The sequence below is a fragment of the Monodelphis domestica genome, chromosome 3, assembly GCF_027887165.1.
Source record: "Monodelphis domestica isolate mMonDom1 chromosome 3, mMonDom1.pri, whole genome shotgun sequence".
Taxonomy (NCBI): domain Eukaryota; kingdom Metazoa; phylum Chordata; class Mammalia; order Didelphimorphia; family Didelphidae; genus Monodelphis; species Monodelphis domestica.
Genome location: NC_077229.1, coordinates 34467769 through 34486750, shown reverse-complemented (window position 1 = coordinate 34486750; position 18982 = coordinate 34467769). Strand labels below are relative to the sequence as shown.

General features: G+C 39.7%; 1 protein-coding gene across 7 annotated transcripts in view; it reads right to left on the bottom strand.

Annotated features, from left to right (window-relative positions):
* The window catches only part of NOS1 (nitric oxide synthase 1), a 269988-nt gene that overhangs the window by 84288 nt on the left and 166718 nt on the right, over nt 1–18982 (bottom strand). For all 7 annotated transcript variants that reach the window (XM_056821665.1, XM_056821667.1, XM_007490314.3 and 4 more), the window contains one exon: nt 12331–12457. In XM_056821665.1, coding sequence (XP_056677643.1) covers nt 12331–12457 — 127 coding nt within the window. The remainder of the gene's footprint in view (nt 1–12330; nt 12458–18982) is intronic.

Genomic DNA, 18982 nt, shown 5'->3' with positions numbered 1-18982 from the left:
AGGTCTTGCATTTATATTGTTATTTAGTCATGACAGTTGTGTCTGACTCTTTGTGACCCCATTTGGGATTTTTTTTTACAAAGATACTGGTGTTTTGGGATTTCCTTCTGTAACTCATTTTGCAGATGAGGAAATTGGGGTCAACAGGATTAAGTGATTTGCCCAGGGTCACCTAACTAGAGTCTGAGGCCAAATTTGACCCCAGATCTTCTTGACTCCAGATCTGGCTCTCTGTCCACTGATCTAATTAGCTGCCCTATCTTGCATTTATAGGAGTATAGATTTAGAGCTGGGAGAGACTTTAGAGACAATTTAGCCCAACCTCTTCATTTTCCATATAGGGAAACTGAGGTCCAGAAAGGCACCTACAAGTGCTTTATATGATATAAACAGAATTTAAATCTAGGTCACCTGAGCCCTGCCCAGTGGTATTTCCAGGAATACTCAGCCTCCACATCTTCTAGGTCACCCGAGGAAAAGAGTATGAGAAAGAAGAGGGGGATTCCCAAATGAGCCAACCTGGCATGAGAGGCTATTCAGCCTGGGGGGATAAGCAGGATCAAGGGAATGCCAGAAGGATAGAATAGGGGTTTGGATAGAGCAGCTTATATCTGGGGATTTGGGAAGCTCTCACATAGAAATTAATCTCAGAACACAGGATATTTCTAAAATGCTTAGGGAACTAGTATCAAGAAGCTTAGGAAAGATAGTCACGGCTGTTCTGATCCAGGGATAGGTTTTAAGAAAATCAGTAGAAACCCTGGGATGTTACTTCATTTAACCAGTAAGAGTGACTGTGTTCTCAGATAAGAGAAAAACTTATAGGTCCAGATAGTAGCTATTCTAGCTCAACAAGGACCATGCCTTCCCTTCTCTGTCTCTGTTTCTGTCTCTTTTTCTATGTCTCTCCCTCTTTCCCTTTCTCTCTCTCCCTGAACTGAACAGGAACTCCCGGAGGTCAGCTTTAGCATCTGATTATACTCAGGAAATTTGGTGTGGTTTGCAAGAGTGACTACTAACTTTAGAGTCAAACGACCCAGATCCCCATCCTCATGCCACCTCTAACTAGCTAGGTGACCTTAGATAAGTCACTGCACCTCTTTGAAACTCAGTTTCCTTCATCTATAAAAAGTCCATAATACTTGTTCTCCTTAACCTCAATGGGCTGTTTAAGGATCACAATGTAATGGAAATAATGTCAGAGCTAGGTTCAAAGGACTTTAGTCCTTACTTTGCTATTTGCCAGTTGTAGAAAAGTGGACAAGCCCTTTATCTTCTTTGGTCCTCTGGTCCTTATCTGAAGGAGTGATGGAGGAATGCTTAGACTGCCCTCTAAGTTTCCTTCTGCCTCTAAATCTATTCAACTGCTTTCAGCTTCAATGTTTCCTCATGTTGTGAGAAAACAATCTTTTCATCCTTTTTCCTACCAAGTTTTTTGAGAGCTTCATTGGCATAGCAGAAATGGCACTATATACGGAGTTAGGATCAACTCCTGGGATGAAATTGGTGAACTATTATACATAAATATGCTTTGGAAACCACAAAATGCTATCCTGATGTAAAAAATTGTGTTTTTTTTTTTTACTTATAGTCAGAAGAAGTGAGTTCAAGTCCAGGCTCTGGCACTAGATGGCAAGAGTAAATAGTTATTCTTCCATGAATCTCTATTTTCTCCTTTGTCAAATGAGATAATATTGTACCATTTAGTTTATGGGGTCAGTGTTGTCATAAAGTGCTATGTGAGATCTCATTGCTGTTATTATTATTTTGTTCTCATCTTTCTTTAATGGAGTTCTGTTTAAATGCTTCTGGGAAAAATTACTATCCAACTGTTGTTTATTATTATTAATGATGATGATGATGGAAAGAAATTTGATTTTGAAGCTGTAAATTTTCCTTCTAATAGCCTGCATTTTCATCCACCTTTTAAAAATATTGAAAATAGATTTTTTTTAATTCACAATCCTGTTTCCTATCTATTTGGCTGTCAGCAAAGCAATTTCTGGCTAGCTGGTGATTCCTTGTTTAGAAATAAACAATAATGTCTCTTTGACCCTCTGGAGAGCAGAAAAGAGAGAGCAGACACAACTGGCACCCACTGCCAACTTTTATGCTGGGCTTAGACTCCCTAGAGTGGCCACGATAATGTTAATGCCACCTGGAAATAAGGAAATGCCTCTAAACAGATTCTGACATTTTGAGAGCTGCCACCAGTCCATTATTTCCCCAGGGGATGAGGAAATGCCATGCTTCTGATGAGGTTATATGACCAAGTAGGTGTGCATGGGGGAGTTTAATATGATAACTACTCATTGGAACTTCCCTAAGTCTCAGGATAAGCACAGGGAGATTGGGTGAGACCAGGGTGTCCCACAGCTTCACTGAGGGGGAAATTCTCACTTCTCTCCCATCCCTCTCCCATCTATTCCCCATTCCACCTCCGTACTTAATTCCACCACAGGCAGGGATTGATTTGAAGTCAATTATCATCAGAAAACAGATGTTCTCCAGACAACCAGAGTTCTCTCCCCTTTCTCACAACAGGTCCACACAGAGACGGGAGAAAGCTGATACAATGAGAAGCTTCCCATCAGAGAGAGTCATATAAGGGCTCCTTCCAAACCAATAACAAGCAAGAAGCCAGATTTCAGGAGTCTAACAGAAAATTGCCTCCTCCTTTGTCATTTATCAACTTTAACATTTTCACCAGGGACAGAAAATAACTTGAGCTGAGATGGTTTCCTATCAATTATTCATATGAGAGTGCTAGAAATACATAGCAGAGATAGTTAGAGTAAAGAGAACACTGGCCTGGGAATCGAGGAAACTTGGGTTCAAATCTTACCTCTGGATATCTTCCTGCTGTTTACAGATGGGCTGTTTAATCTCTCAATGCCTCTGTCCTAAATTTGTAAGATTATAGCTTAGAGAGACTTCCGGTTAAGATGGCGGCTTAGAGAAAGCTGAAGTTCAGATCTCCGGAAAACCCTTCCCGACCGATCTCAAACTAGAAGCTCCTAAGGCGCCGAAATTCAAAACGATCAACAGCACAGACCCTGGGAACCCTCCTCCTGGACCTGGACCCGGTTCAAAAGGTACGGCTCCCCTTAAAAGCCAGAACCCGAGATCCCTTGGACCTCAGGGGTAGGAGCGCAGAGTCCAAGGCTCCCGGAAGCGGCAGCCGCGCCGGGCTCAGAGAGCAGGGTCCGAGGAACAACAACCCTCAGGGTCTTCTACCCAAGTCCCAGTCCGGGTGAAAGTTACTGCCTGGGGCTTCCGCTGCAGAGAGCCGGTCGGTCCGGGTGAAAGTTACTGCCTGGGGCCTCCGCTGCAAAGAGCTGGTCGGTCCGGGTGAAAGTTACTGCCTGGGGCCTCCGCTGCAGAGAGCTGGTCAAAACAACAGCAACCCTCAGGGCGGGCAAGACAGCTTCACGGGCTGGATCCTGCTATCCAAGTCTCAATGAAAGTCTGTGCTCTCGGAGCTTGGGGAAGCGGCAGCCCATCCCCCCGCAGGCCGACGAAACAGCCTCACGGCCAGGGATTCTGAAGGCAACTTCCGGAAATCGAGCCAGGGGGAGAGTGTGGCCTCGTGGTCCGACCCTTCCATTCCAGTTCCAGTGAGGCATATTCAGTTTAACCCAGGGAACGCTCATAGAACCAACATCTGCCCAGGACTAAAGCCTCTGATCACCAGACAAAGACAAGAAAAGCCAATCCTCCACGTTCAGAGATGACAAACTCCACAGAAGCACAGAAGCCCCAAAATACCAAGAAAAATAAGAAGAAAGGGGCGACTCTGGACACATTCTATGGAGCCAAAATACAAAATACAGAGCAGATAGAAGAAGATATACAAGAAAATTCTCCAAAATCTTCCAAAGGAAATAGAAACTCTCCACAAACACATGAAGAATTTGAATCAGAAAGGACCAAAAAGATGGAAGCCCTCTGGGAGGAAAAGTGGGAAATGATGCAAAAGAAATTCACGCATCTACAAAACCAGTTTGACCAAACTGTAAAAGAAAACCAGGCTTTAAAGCAAGAACTAATAAAGCAAAGCCAAAACACCAAGAAATTAGAAGAGAACATAAAATATCTCACCGACAAGGTGATAGATCTGGAAAACAGGGGGAGAAGAGAAAATTTAAGAATAATTGGACTCCCAGAAAAGCCAGAAATAAACACCAAACTGGACATGGTGATACAAATATAATCAAAGAAAATTGCCAAGAGATTCTAGAACAAGGGGGCAATACATCCACTGACAGAGCTCACAGAACACCTTCTACACTAAACCCCCAAAAGACAACTCCCAGGAATGTAATTGCCAAATTCCAAAGCTATCAAACAAAAGAAAAAATCCTACAGGAAGCCAGAAAAAGACAATTTAGATATAAAGGAATGCCAATCAGGGTCACACAAGACCTTGCAAGTTCTACGCTGAATGATCGTAAGGCATGGAACATGATCTTCAGAAAGGCAAGAGAGCTGGGTCTCCAACCAAGAATCAGCTACCCAGCAAAACTGACTATATACTTCCAAGGGAAAGTATGGGCATTCAACAAAATAGAAGACTTCCAACTTTTTGCAAAGAAAAGACCAGAGCTCTGTGGAAAGTTTGATACCGAAAATCAAAGAGCAAGGAATACCTGAAAAGGTAAATATTAAGGAAAGGGGAAAAATGTTATCTTCTTTTACTCAAACTCTCTTCTATAAGGACTACATTTATATCAATCTATGTATACTAATATGTGGGGAAAATGTAATGTATAAATAGGGGGTAAAGAAAGACCAAATAGAATAATGGTTCTCACACAAAGGTTCACAGGGGAAGGGGAGGGGAAGAAAAATCCTATAAGAAGGAGAGGAAGAGAGGGGGGGGGTTTACTTAAACCTCAATCTCAGGGAAATCAACTCTGAGAGGGAAAAACATCCAGATCCATTGGGATCTTGAATTCTATCTTACCCAACAAGGGTAAGGAGAAGGGAAAACCAAGGGGGGGAGGGGGAGAGGGAGAACAAAAAGGGAGGGAAAGAGAGGGGGGAGGGGGAGGGAACAAAAAGGGAGGGACTAAAAAGGGAAACATCAAGGGAGGGGACAAGGGGGACCGATTCAAAGTAAATCACTGGACTAAAAGGTAGAGCCGAAGAAGAAAAGGTTAGAATTAGGGAAGGCAATCAAAATGCCAGGGAGTCCACAAATGACAATCATAACTTTGAACGTGAATGGGATGAACTCACCCATAAAACGTAGACGAATAGCAGAATGGATTAGAATCCAAAACCCTACCATATGTTGTCTTCAAGAAACACACATGAGGCGAGTTGACACCCACAAGGTCAGAATTAAAGGATGGAGTAAGACCTTCTGGGCCTCAACTGATAGAAAGAAGGCAGGAGTGGTAATCATGATATCTGATAAAGCCAATGCAAAAATAGACCTGATCAAAAGGGATAGGGAAGGTAATTATATTTTGTTAAAAGGGACTCTAGACAATGAGGAAATATCATTAATCAACATGTATGCACCAAATAATATAGCACCCAAATTTCTAATGGAGAAACTAGGAGAATTGAAGGAAGAAATAGACAATAAAACCATACTAGTGGGAGACTTAAACCAACCATTATCAAATTTAGATAAATCAAATCAAAAAATAAATAAGAAAGAGGTAAAAGAAGTGAATGAAATCTTAGAAAAATTAGAATTAATAGACATATGGAGAAAAATAAATAGGGATAAAAAGGAATACACCTTCTTCTCAGCACCACATGGCACATTCACAAAAATTGACCATACATTAGGTCACAGAAACATAGCACACAAATGCAAAAAAGCAGAAATAATGAATGCAGCCTTCTCAGATCACAAGGCAATAAAAATAATGATTAGTAATGGTACATGGAAAACCAAATCTAAAACCAATTGGAAATTAAACAATATGATACTCCAAAACCGTTTAGCTAAAGAAGAAATCATAGAAACAATTAATAATTTCATCAAGGAAAATGACAATGGCGAAACATCCTTTCAAACCTTTTGGGATGCAGCCAAAGCGGTAATCAGAGGCAAATTCATATCCCTGAAAGCTCATATTAACAAACAAGGGAGAGCAGAGATCAATCAATTGGAAATGCAATTGAAAAAACTCGAAAGCGATCAAATTAAAAACCCCCAGCAGAAAACCAAATTAGAAATCCTAAAAATTAAGGGAGAAATTAATAAAATCGAAAGTGATAGAACTATTGATTTAATAAATAAGACAAGAAGCTGGTACTTTGAAAAAACAAACAAAATAGACAAAGTACTGGTCAATCTAATTAAAAAAAGGAAGGAAGAAAAGCAAATTCACAGCATTAAAGATGAAAAGGGGGACAGCACCTCCAATGAGGAGGAAATTAAGGCAATCATTAGAAATTACTTTGCCCAATTATATGGCAATAAATACACCAATTTAGGAGAAATGGATGAATATATACAAAAATACAAACTGCCTAGACTAACAGAAGAGGAAATAGAATTCTTAAATAATCCCATATCAGAAATTGAAATCCATCAAGCCATCAAAGAACTTCCTAAGAAAAAATCCCCAGGGCCTGATGGATTCACCTGTGAATTCTATCAAACATTCAGAGAACAGTTAACCCCAATACTATACAAACTATTTGACATAATAAGCAAAGAGGGAGTTCTACCAAACTCCTTTTACGACACAAACATGGTACTGATTCCAAAACCAGGCAGGTCAAAAACAGAGAAAGAAAACTATAGACCAATCTCCCTAATGAATATAGATGCAAAAATTTTAAATAGGATACTAGCAAAAAGACTCCAGCAAGTGATCAGAAGGATCATTCACCATGATCAAGTAGGATTCATACCAGGGATGCAGGGCTGGTTCAACATTAGGAAAACCATCCACATAATTGACCACATCAACAAGCAAACTAGCAAGAACCACATGATTATCTCAATAGATGCAGAAAAAGCCTTTGATAAAATACAACACCCATTCCTATTAAAAACACTAGAAAGCATAGGAATAGAAGGGTCATTCCTAAAAATAATAAACAGTATATATCTAAAACCAACAGCTAATATCATCTGCAATGGGGATAAACTAGATGCATTCCCAATAAGATCAGGAGTGAAACAAGGATGCCCATTATCACCTCTACTATTTGACATTGTACTAGAAACACTAGCAGTAGCAATTAGAGAAGATAAAGAAATTGAAGGCATCAGAATAGGCAAGGAGGAGACCAAGTTATCACTCTTTGCGGATGACATGATGGTCTACTTAAAGAATCCTAGAGATTCAACCAAAAAGCTAATTGAAATAATCAACAACTTTAGCAAAGTTGCAGGATACAAAATAAACCCACATAAATCATCAGCTTTTCTATATATCTCCAACACAGCTCAGCAGCAAGAACTAGAAAGAGAAATCCCATTCAAAATCACCTTAGACAAAATAAAATACCTAGGAATCTATCTCCCAAGACAAACACAGGAACTATATGAACACAACTACAAAACACTCGCCACACAACTAAAACTAGACTTGAACAATTGGAAAAACATTAACTGCTCATGGATAGGACGAGCCAATATAATAAAAATGACCATCCTACCCAAACTTATTTATCTATTTAGTGCCATACCCATTGAACTACCAAAATACTTCTTCACTGATTTAGAAAAAACCATAACAAAGTTCATTTGGAAGAACAAAAGATCAAGGATATCCAGGGAAATCATGAAAAAAAACACATATGATGGGGGCCTTGCAGTCCCAGACCTCAAACTATATTACAAAGCAGCAGTCATCAAAACAATTTGGTACTGGCTAAGAGACAGAAAGGAAGATCAGTGGAATAGACTGGGGGAAAACGACCTCAGCAAGACAGTATACGATAAACCCAAAGATCCCAGCTTTTGGGACAAAAATCCACTATTCGATAAAAACTGCTGGGAAAATTGGAAGACAGTGTGGGAGAGACTAGGAATAGATCAACACCTCACACCCTACACCAAGATAAATTCAAAATGGGTGAGTGACTTAAACATAAAGAAGGAAACCATAAGTAAATTGGGTAAACACAGAATAGTATACATGTCAGACCTTTGGGAGGGGAAAGGCTTTAAAACCAAGCAAGATATAGAAAGAATCACAAAATGTAAAATAAATAATTTTGACTACATCAAACTAAAAAGCTTTTGTACAAACAAAACCAATATAACTAAAATCAGAAGGGAAACAACAAATTGGGAAAAAATCTTCATAGAAACCTCTGACAAAGGTTTAATTACTCATATTTATAATGAGCTAAATCAATTGTACAAAAAATCAAGCCATTCTCCAATTGATAAATGGGCAAGGGAAATGGATAGGCAGTTCTCAGATAAAGAAATCAAAACTATTAACAAGCACATGAAGAAGTGTTCTACATCCCTTATAATCAGAGAGATGCAAATCAAAACAACTCTGAGGTATCACCTCACACCTAGCAGATTGGCTAACATAACAGCAAAGGAAAGTAATGAATGCTGGAGGGGATGTGGCAAAGTAGGGACATTAATTCATTGCTGGTGGAGCTGTGAACTGATCCAACCATTCTGGAGGGCAATTTGGAACTATGCCCAAAGGGCGACAAAAGAATATCTACCCTTTGACCCAGCCATAGCACTGCTGGGTCTGTACCCCAAAGAGATAATGGACACAAAGACTTGTACAAAAATATTCATAGCTGCGCTCTTTGTGGTGGCCCAAAACTGGAAAACGAGGGGATGCCCATCAATTGGGGAATGGCTGAACAAACTGTGGTATATGTTGGTGATGGAATACTATTGTGCTCAAAGGAATAATAAAGTGGAGAAGTTCCATGGAGACTGGAACAACCTCCAGGAAGTGATGCAGAGCGAGAGGAGCAGAACCAGGAGAACATTGTACACAGAGACTAATACACTGTGGTATAATCGAACGTAATGGACTTCTCCATTAGGGGCGGTGTAATGTCCCTGAACAACTTTCAGGGATCCAGGAGAAAAAAAAACACCATTCATAAGCAAAGGATAAACTATGGGAGTGGAAACACCGAGAAAAAGCAACTGCCTGAATACAGAGGTTGAGGGGACATGACAGAGGACAGACTTTAAATGAACACTCTAATGCAAATACTATCAACAAAGCAATGGGTTCAAATCAAGAAAACATCTAATGCCCAGTGGACTTACGCGTCGGCTATGGGGGGTGGGGGGGAGGAAAAGAAAATGATCTATGTCTTTAACGAATAATGCTTGGAAATGATCAAATAAAATATATTTAAAAAAAAAAAAGATTATAGCTTAGAAAAATAAGGGTCAAGAGCCAACCTTAGAATCTGGATGACCCAGGCTCCAGTCCTACTTTTGACATATATTATCCTGCCCAAGGCAAACTTCTCAGTGCCCAGGCATTAATGTAAGACTGAAAGCTGTAGATAAGGTGGAAATAGGCTATTGTTAAGGAGAATTTGTTCACTAGGGAATTCTGTCCCAGTTCTTGAAATAATAATGATAATTAATGTCATTTATATAACTCACTAAGGTTTGCAAAGTGTTTTTAGATATATAATTTATATATAATTTACATATAAATTTATATATTTTATTTATATATAAATATATTTAAATAAGTCCATATAGATTTATATAAATATATTTAAATAAATTTATATATTTATATAGAAATATATCAAATAATAATTATCACACACAATAAATTTATTATATACAATAGATTCATTCAAATAAATTATTATATATTATTATTTATTTGAATGAATTTATTATACATGGTCATATATAATAAATTTTAATTTAAACTTCATTTTACATTATCTTTATATGTTTATTTATATATTTATTAGATATAAATGTATAATTATATATTTATATGTAATCTATATTGATATATATATTGATTTTTGTATAAATTTATGTATAAATATATTTAAATAAACATATAAATTATATATAAAACACTGCAAACCTTAGTGTATATATATACATATATAAACACACGTATATATGTGTGTGTACGTGTGTATATGCATTGTCTCATTTGATCTCCATAACAACACAACCATGGAAGGTAAATAACACTATAATCCTTTGGATCTAGTTTTAAAAATCATAGGAGAGTCATGACTTCCCATTGCTCAAGGCAACTATCTAAGACTATTATTGCAGAAGAAGTGATGATCTGTACCTGCAGAGTGACTTTCCTCTCCTGGGAAATCCTTACACCAATGGAATCACAGATCCATACCCATCCAGAGCTGGCATCCCCAAATCTGGCCATTGTATCTCATCATTCGTGGAACAAAGAACCCTAAGACTTGCATTGTCTCACAACAACCCTACGAGGTCAATAGATGCTTTAAATATTATTTTATAGAGATGGAAACTGAGGCTGGGAAATGATTTGCCCAGGAGCCCATACTAGTGAGGCAGGAATGGGACTCAGTTCTTCCTAACTCCAAACATGGTAATCCATCTGGGGTCTCACTGGGCATCCAATCCAATCTCCTACCTGAATTAGAGTTCCTTCCCTCTACGAAATCTGTGACAAGTAGTCACCCAGCTTCTGTTTGAATACCTCTGAGGATGGGCAGCTCTTCCCCTTTTGAGACAGTTATTCTCACTTTTTGGATGGCTGCCATTGTTAGAATGATTTTTCCTGACATTTGCTTGAAATCTAACTGTGTGTAACGTCCACCCACTGTTCCTGCAGAACAAAACTAATCCCTGTTTCATACGACAACCTTGAAAATACAGATTGTGTTTTCCCCTTAGGCCCTCTTATCTCTTCAGACAATCTTTTTTTCTGGCTTGTGAGCTCCTTGAGGTCAGGGCTTGTCTTTGTACCCCCAACTCAGCACAGTATCTGGCCCATAGTAGGAATCTGATCAGTGTTCAATGATTGGATTGCTATAGCATGCCCTTCAAGCCTCTCACCATCCAGGTCACTTTTGCTCAAATGAATTCCAGTTGGCCTATGTCTTCCTAAAATGTATCACCTAGAAGAAAATCCATAGGTTGTATACCCTGCTAGGAAGGTTACCAAATAATTAAATGAATGGTACAAAAAGAATGATGATTAAATCATTCTTAGATGATTAAAAAAGGAAGTGGAAATACCTAGAATGGAATTTTGTAAAATTAAAAAAAAATTGATGACACCAATCTCATTGGCTAGCTCTTCCCAGCACCTCCATTTTAAAGAGGGGGTACCTAGGCCACCCAGGTCTCCATTCCTTTCCAGACCATCTCTCCTAATTCTCCTCCTAGACTTTATCATGTTCCTGTGTTGGGTACCATAATTCCCTCTCCTTCGTTTTATGTTGTCTTTTCTCATTAGAATATAATAAGTGCTTTGAGGGAAGGGAATTATCTTTCTGCTTGTATTTTTATTCCCAATGTAGCACAGTCCCTGGAACATTGGCCATTTTAGTCATGTCTGATTCTTTATCCCCCCATTTGGGTTTTGTTTTGGCAAAGGTATTAGAGTGGTTTGTAATTGCCTTCTCCAGTCCATTTTCCAGATGAGGAAACTGAGGCAAACAGAGATACATGAATTGCCCAGGGTGATAAAGCTAGTAAGTGTCTAAGGCTACATTTGAACTCAGGAAGATGAGTTTTCTTAGAGTCCAGATCTGGCACTCCATCCATCGCCACCTAGCTCCCCGACCTGGCACATAGTAAGCATTTAAGTGCTTGGTGACTTGATTTTCTATGTTCTAAGGTACCTCTCAATCCTAAACATTCCCTGTCCTAAAGTTTCTTCTAGCTCAATAATCCCTAAACTGTGACATCAAGCTCCTGCTAAAATTCCACCAATGCCAGTTGGTGGCAACCCAACTCAAACCAGTGATTGGAAGAGCTTTCTGACTGGATGATATGCTTTAATGACTTAGACCCAAGGTGCTGCTCCAGATCTGGTCCTCTGTGAATCAGGCTAGGCAGCTGGTTCTTGGCCTTTCAAGAGCTCTGTATTCTTCCAGGCATTATAATGCAATATTCGTAAATTGCCTTTGATGGTAGGAGCTCCAACCAAGCCATGGTCTTTGAACACTTACAATCTATGGTGGAATGGTCTTGGATACAACAAACATATTAGAAGTACTTATTTGTGTGTGTGCATGGGGGTGTGTACACAACTCTAGATGTAAATTCAATCTGGTTCCATTTAATTTGGTTCAGTCCCTTTTAGTTTAATGTGACAAATGTTTATTAAATGTGCATTCCATGGAAGGCCCTCAGTCCTTATTATCCAAGAGACTTGCCTGCTCCTTTTCTGAATATGGGTTGTTCAAGACGACAGGCATGTTGTTCTTCCCCCACAGGTCATTGAAGACACGATCGTTCTCCATCCCAAGTGGAAGAGGCTTATGGGACTTTCCTTCCAAGTCTCTGAAAATGAGGATGCAGAAGGACAAGGGTTAGGGGGGGGGAATAGAGGGAAAGACATCAGTCAGTACTCTTGAGATTTTGAGCCATCCCAATTTAGAGGCACTGAAGATGGGTCTCTGGGGGTTAGTCTTTCATAGAATCCCAAAACTTAATAGTTGGAAGACCTCAGTGTCCATCTAATTTTAGTCCAACTCACATACAAGAAAGGAATTCCCACTAGAACATTCCACAAGTGGCCATTTATCATCTGCTTGAAGTCTTCCTAGGAGTGGGAACCCACCACCTCCCAAGCCATCTCATTCCACTTGGGCATAGCTCTCATTGTTAGGGAGTTTTTCTTCTTCTTCCATAGTCTTGAATCAATCCATTAGTGGACAAGTCCTCATTGGGAACCTGTTGTATGCCAAGCACTGTATTAAGTGCCAAGGACACAAAAACCAAAGTCCCTGCTCTCAGGGACCTTACATTTTACTGAGCGTGTAGCACATACAGAATCAATCAATTGGTCGGCATTTCTTAAATACTCACTACATGCCAGACACAGGATTAGGCACACAATGATAAAAAATGAAGTAGTCTTTCATCAAGGAGCTTACAGTCCATTGGAGGGGCCAAAAATGTTGTCATATACTGTAGATGTATATATATAGATAAATGGGAATTGTCATGGGAAAGGGATGAGGAGCTAGGGATTACAGTGCTATCAGGAAAGGCTTTCTATAGAAGGCAGAACTTAGCCAAGTCTTGAAGGGGCCAAAGGATTTGAAGACTTTAAAGAGACCCTTTTCAATGAGATAGTGCATCATACAAAAGAATTTCTGGATGATTTGATATCAGGAGACTGAATTCAAGTCCCAGTGCTTGCTAGCTATGACTGTCGCCGAGTCTCCTCTTTGAGCCTCAGTTTCACTGTTTGTAAAATAAGGAGAATAATTCTTCCCCTTCTGCCTTGAAGGGTTGGCAAACCTACAATTGCTACTGAAATGTGGTCTTTAAACTCTGAGAACAGTTGTTCATAAATGACCAATAGTAGGAATTAAAGCAATTTAAATTGTTAGAGGAAAGGAGTAGAGAAAGTAAGTCAACTTGATGTTATTTTATTTAGCATTAGAGGCATTAGGGACCTCAGACACCATCTAGTCTAACTTATGCATTTTATTTTATTTTAGTTTTTTAAATTACATGTAGAAACAATTTTTGACAATTGTTATCTGACATTCTGTGATTCATATTCTCTCCCCTCACTCCCTGTTCCCATTTCCTGAGACGGTATTTAATCGGATGTTGATTATGCCAGTGCTGTCATTCAATACATATTTCCATATTCCTCCTTCTATGAAAAAAGATACATCACATGTACAATAAAAACTCATGAAATAAAAAAAATGAAAAATGGCATTCTTTGATCTGCAAACAGATTCCAACAGCTCCTTCTTTAGCTATGGATAATGTTTTTCATCATGAGTCCCTTGGATTCATCTAGGAACCTTGCTTTGATGCTAATTAACTCATTCATTTTACATGCCAAGAAACTGAGGCCCAGAGAGTTAAATATCTTGCCCAAGTCACATAGGTAATGACAGGGTAAAGATTTGAACCCAAGTCCTCTGCTTCTAATTAGCATTATTTCTCTGCATCTCTAAGACCCTGCCTTTGTGATCCTTTTCAACTACATTGATTTAGAAATATAAAACTTGAAGGAATCTTGTAGAGCTCTTCTCTGACCCTCATTTGACATGCAATGAGACTTTGGTTTTGTGCATTCCTAGATCACTTAACATGGTGGCACACATGTGGGAAGCACCAGAGACCTGCTTCTGGGGGAAGACATTCTGTATTTCCGTCCCACACAGGTGGGGTCACCTCTTTCCACTGGCTGCTTGGCCAGAATTGGCTGTGTCTCTAACACTACCAGACTGGGACAGTCTCTCCCCAGTGGCATGAGGACATCAAGGTCTTATCTACCTTTGGCATGGGCACCATGAATTGATCTGGGTAAGAGGAAGGATTACCTTCTCTTCCCCAAGACCCTATGATCCTGAAAAATGGATCTGGGTCTAGAAACCCACGCAGTGGAGTCTCTGGACCCAGAAGCTTAAGCCATGGTAACCTTGGAGACAGGATTCCAGGCTGAATATTGCTGCCAGCTCATCAGGGAAGCTCTAAGAATTCAAGCCTAAGGGGGTTTTGGACTTGGAACTTGGTCAGCTATGCAATATTGGAATTTACCCAATTTGTGAAACTGATTCCCTTCCCTTCCCTTCCCCAGAGCCTGGGGTGAGCAACAAGGTAAAATAGGCTCCAAGTGTTAAGGGGGGCATGTTTGTATGTTTTTTTTGCTGAATCTATCTTTGAAGTAAATAATACATTGTAAAAGCTAATTGGAGTTGGTGGTTTACATGTGGTCAAATGAAACTGGGGTACAGTAAACCCTAAAATTGGAGGAATAGTAACATTTTTAATGTGACAAAGTGTTTTCCCAGCTCCCATCAAGTCAATCAATTACTCGAGGATCATGAAGGGTAAAACCTGAAAAATTGGAGTCTGGGTATTAACCTACCATGATGAGGGCATAATGAAGGTTCCATGTTGCCTTAATGGGTATAAGGTGCTGGAAGTTGCGATGGGGAGGGGAAATGAGATGCCAGGGACATTCCCAATATCTGGGTGTATCTGGTATACTTAAGCCAATGGCAGACAGACTAGATTACCCCCAAATTGCCTTAAAGGTATATAAGAACCCAGGAAGAGGGGTAAAATGTAAGACACGTGCTTTTTCAGATCATGGGAGCCAGGGTGATCACTATTATATATAGAAGAGGAAGCCAATGCCCAGGGCAGGCAGGTGACTTGCCCAGTATCCCACAGGTTCCATCATGCCACAAGTTATCTTGCATGACTGCATGCTTTTGACCTCCCAATTTCTAGTTGTGGAGGATCTGGTTCTCAACTTTTTTCCCCATAAAAATCCATTTTAACAAGAAAAAACTTGTGTTGTGTATATTCAGAGTTATTTAATACATCACTCAAAATATTCTGCAATTATTTACTGCTTAAAGTGCCATTCAAGTATTTTTAGCACAGGCTCCTTGAACCATCACTGCAAAGCCTCATGAGAGGGGAGAATCTCTAAATGGGAACCATTGATTCAATCTAACCCATCTCTGAAAAGAATACCCTGGACAATGCCCCCGAGAGATGGTCATCCAGCTTCCTGGCAATGACCTCCAGTGAGGAGCAACCCACTGCCTTCTGAGGCAGCCTGTTCTACTTGGAGATGGTTAGCAATCATTTCCAATTTTCCCTTTAAATTAAACAAAGGTAAAGAATGTTTCTCCAGGACCAAGGAGAGAGAATTCTAAAAGATAGATACGTTCAAGGTGCTTATAGGGCATCAAAGGGGGAAAAGCATGAAATGCTGAAGGTTGATTAGTGAGGGCACTCAGAAGTCTTTACAATATTCTCTCCCCCATCCATACACTCCTGCAAAGTCTGGCTCCTCTTAGGACCTCCATTTTAAGGAAAGTGTCTTTGATAGCCAGGCTTTCATTATCCTCTGGACACCAATCCTGATTCTGGGCTTTCTTTATCCACAAGCCTGTTTGGGGGCTTTCCCTTTCCTCTGATTTTTAAATTACTTTTTATTTGTTGTTCATCTCCATTAGAATATAAGTTCCTTGAGGGTGTTCTTCAGTCTTTTGTCATGTTTGATCCTGTGGCCCCATTCAGGTTTTTTTGGCAGAGGTACTGGAGTGGTTTGCCATTTCCTTCCTTAGCTCATTTTACAGATGAGAAAACTGAGGCAAATGAGGCTTATTGACTTGCCCAATCCCCATAGCTAATAAATATCCAAGTCTGGCTCTGAATGCAGGAAAACTCATGTTCTGGACTCCAGGCTTGGCATTCTACCCATTGGACCACCTAGCAGCCTTCCTTGAGGGTGGAAGGTTTGTCTTTCTCCATTCATTAATATTTCTGGTGCTTAACACAGAGTCTGGCACTTAGTAGGTGCTTAATAGATGCTTGCTGACTTGAATTAACATGCACTATTACAGCTCAAGGTTAAATTCTTTTCCATGTTATAGGATCTTAGAATTAAGAGTGTTAGAGTTGGAAAAGGACTCCCAAGAATCGGCTTGAGGATGAGTGGTCATTCAGCTTTTGCTTGAAGTTCTCCAGGGAGAAATCCTATTCCTCCCTTATTTTTAGAGACATTTGTAATTATCAGAGGGAACATTCTGTTTTACCTTCCCCCAAATGTCTACTTATGACAGTCTCTTTGTGGCTCTTGATCTGAAATGCTTCATTCAGATCTGACAAGCAGGGCAAATATTTTCTACACGACTTTCTATCTCCTATCTCTGTGCCTTCATACTGTCTGTCACCCATGCCTAGAATTCACTCCTTTATTACTTATACCTCTTAGAAACTCTAATTTCCTTCAAGGTATTTACTATCCCTTTCCCAATCCTTCCAGCTACTAATGTCTTCCTCCCCCTCTCCCCTGACAAAATTGTCTTCTCTCTATTTTGTATGTATTTTGGATATCCACATATATGGACATGTCTCTCCCCCTTGGCTTGATTATAAGCTGCTTGAGGGCAAGAATTGCTCGATTTCTATTTTCTGTATAGCAGCATCCATCAAAGTTCCTGGATTATGTTAGATGCTTAATAACTATTTTTGATTCATTGATTAACTTATGAGGGTGTTAACTTGGGGCCCATAAATATATTTTTAAAAACTGTTTTGAGAACTGTTTCAATAGAAATGGTTTCCTTTGCAATTCCTTATGTTTTATGAATTTAAAGATATTCTGAGGGGGTCTTGATAGGTTTTACCCAGCAACCCAGGGGGTCCAGGGACACAAAAAAGGTGAAGAATGCTTGAATACAAGATTCTCAGAAGCCTTTCCCAGAATTTCCTTTTTTCTTTTTCTTTTTGAAAATTTATTTATTTTAATAGTTTAGAATATTTTTCCATGGTTACACGATTCATGTTCTTTCCCTCCCTTCTTCCCTCTCCACCTCCTGGAGCCAATGAGCAATTCCACTGCTTTCCCAGAATTTAGATGCTCAGACTTTACAGTTCTAGGAGAAAATGTTGTGAGTGGGTAGGAAGACCTAGAATGTGTGCCTAGATGTTTCAGAACTGGTGTCAGCTCTCCCATCTCCAGGAGGAAGGGCAGGGGGGACCAGCCAATTGAAGCATGACTAATTTTCCTCAGTTTGCACAATAACTAATTACATGCACATTGCTGAAGTAAGGTCTGAAATGAAGCTGGCAAAGAAGGATTGGGTTTTATTTGACAATAGTTCATTTGGCTCTTTATTTTTCAAACGAGATCCTATATGATGGGAGTTGCCCTTCCTAGCTCCTGCTGTGCTCTCCCCTCCTACTGGCACTGTATAGACCTCAAGAATGAACATAGTCTAGTAGACACAGGGTGAAGAGGGCAGAATTACTGAGTTTTCTGAGGCTCAAGGTTCAATCAGGAATAGATATTATGAGAGAGCAGCAGGCATGGTGGCAGAGGGGCAACTCCAAGAAAAGAAAAGCTCCCTAACCATGACAGTAGAGGGGATACTTTGGGAGGCAGTGAACTCTCTCTCACTGGAAGTCTTCCAAGAAAGAGTGGATGGCCATTCTTTAGGGATGCTACATGGGAGATTTTTATTCAAGTCTGAACTCTGCTGCCAAGGTCTCTTCCAATTTTGTAGGTGAGCGAATGGAAACAGGAATTGATTGAGAAAAAAAGATTCAAGGATATTTCTGGGGTTATAAACCTTGGTGACTGGGACAATGGTGGCATCCTCAAAAGGAGGAATTTTACCTCACAGGATCAGATTTAGGGTTGGAAGGCATCTTCTTGGCCATCTAGGTCAACCTCATCCCATTTTACAAATGAGGAGACTGAGTTCTGTTGAGGTCAAATGACTTGGCCAAGATCATGGAGGGGTCAGGAGAGCTGAACTCTAAGTTGCTTCTAGTTTTAACTCTGTGATCTTTTTTATAGCATTGTGTATACATCTTGCATGTACAGTTTATTTAGTGGGTTGTCTCCCAAATTATAATGTGAGCTCCTTGGGAACAGACTTTTTTTGTTGCTGTTATTGGCATGTTTTGCTTTTCTTTGCATTCCCAGTGCTTAGGACAGCATCTGACATGCTATAGGTGACTAATACATGTTTATTACTTTAGAGTTTCTTGGAACACTGAGATATTACATCAATCAATTCACACATATTAAGAACCTACTATGTGCTAGCTACTGGGCTAACCACTAAGGATATAAAATGAGGCAAAAGAGAGCTATGGATCTCAAAGAGCATGGGAGACAATATGCAACACACACACACACATATATAAAGGAAGCTATGTGCAGGCTAAATAGGAAGTAATTAACAGAGGAAAGGCACTAATGACTTATTAAAGCTTACAGAGCTAGTATGTGTCAGAGGCAGGACATGAACTAAGATCTTTCTGATTCCAGGACTAGTACTCTATCTATTCATTGAATGATAG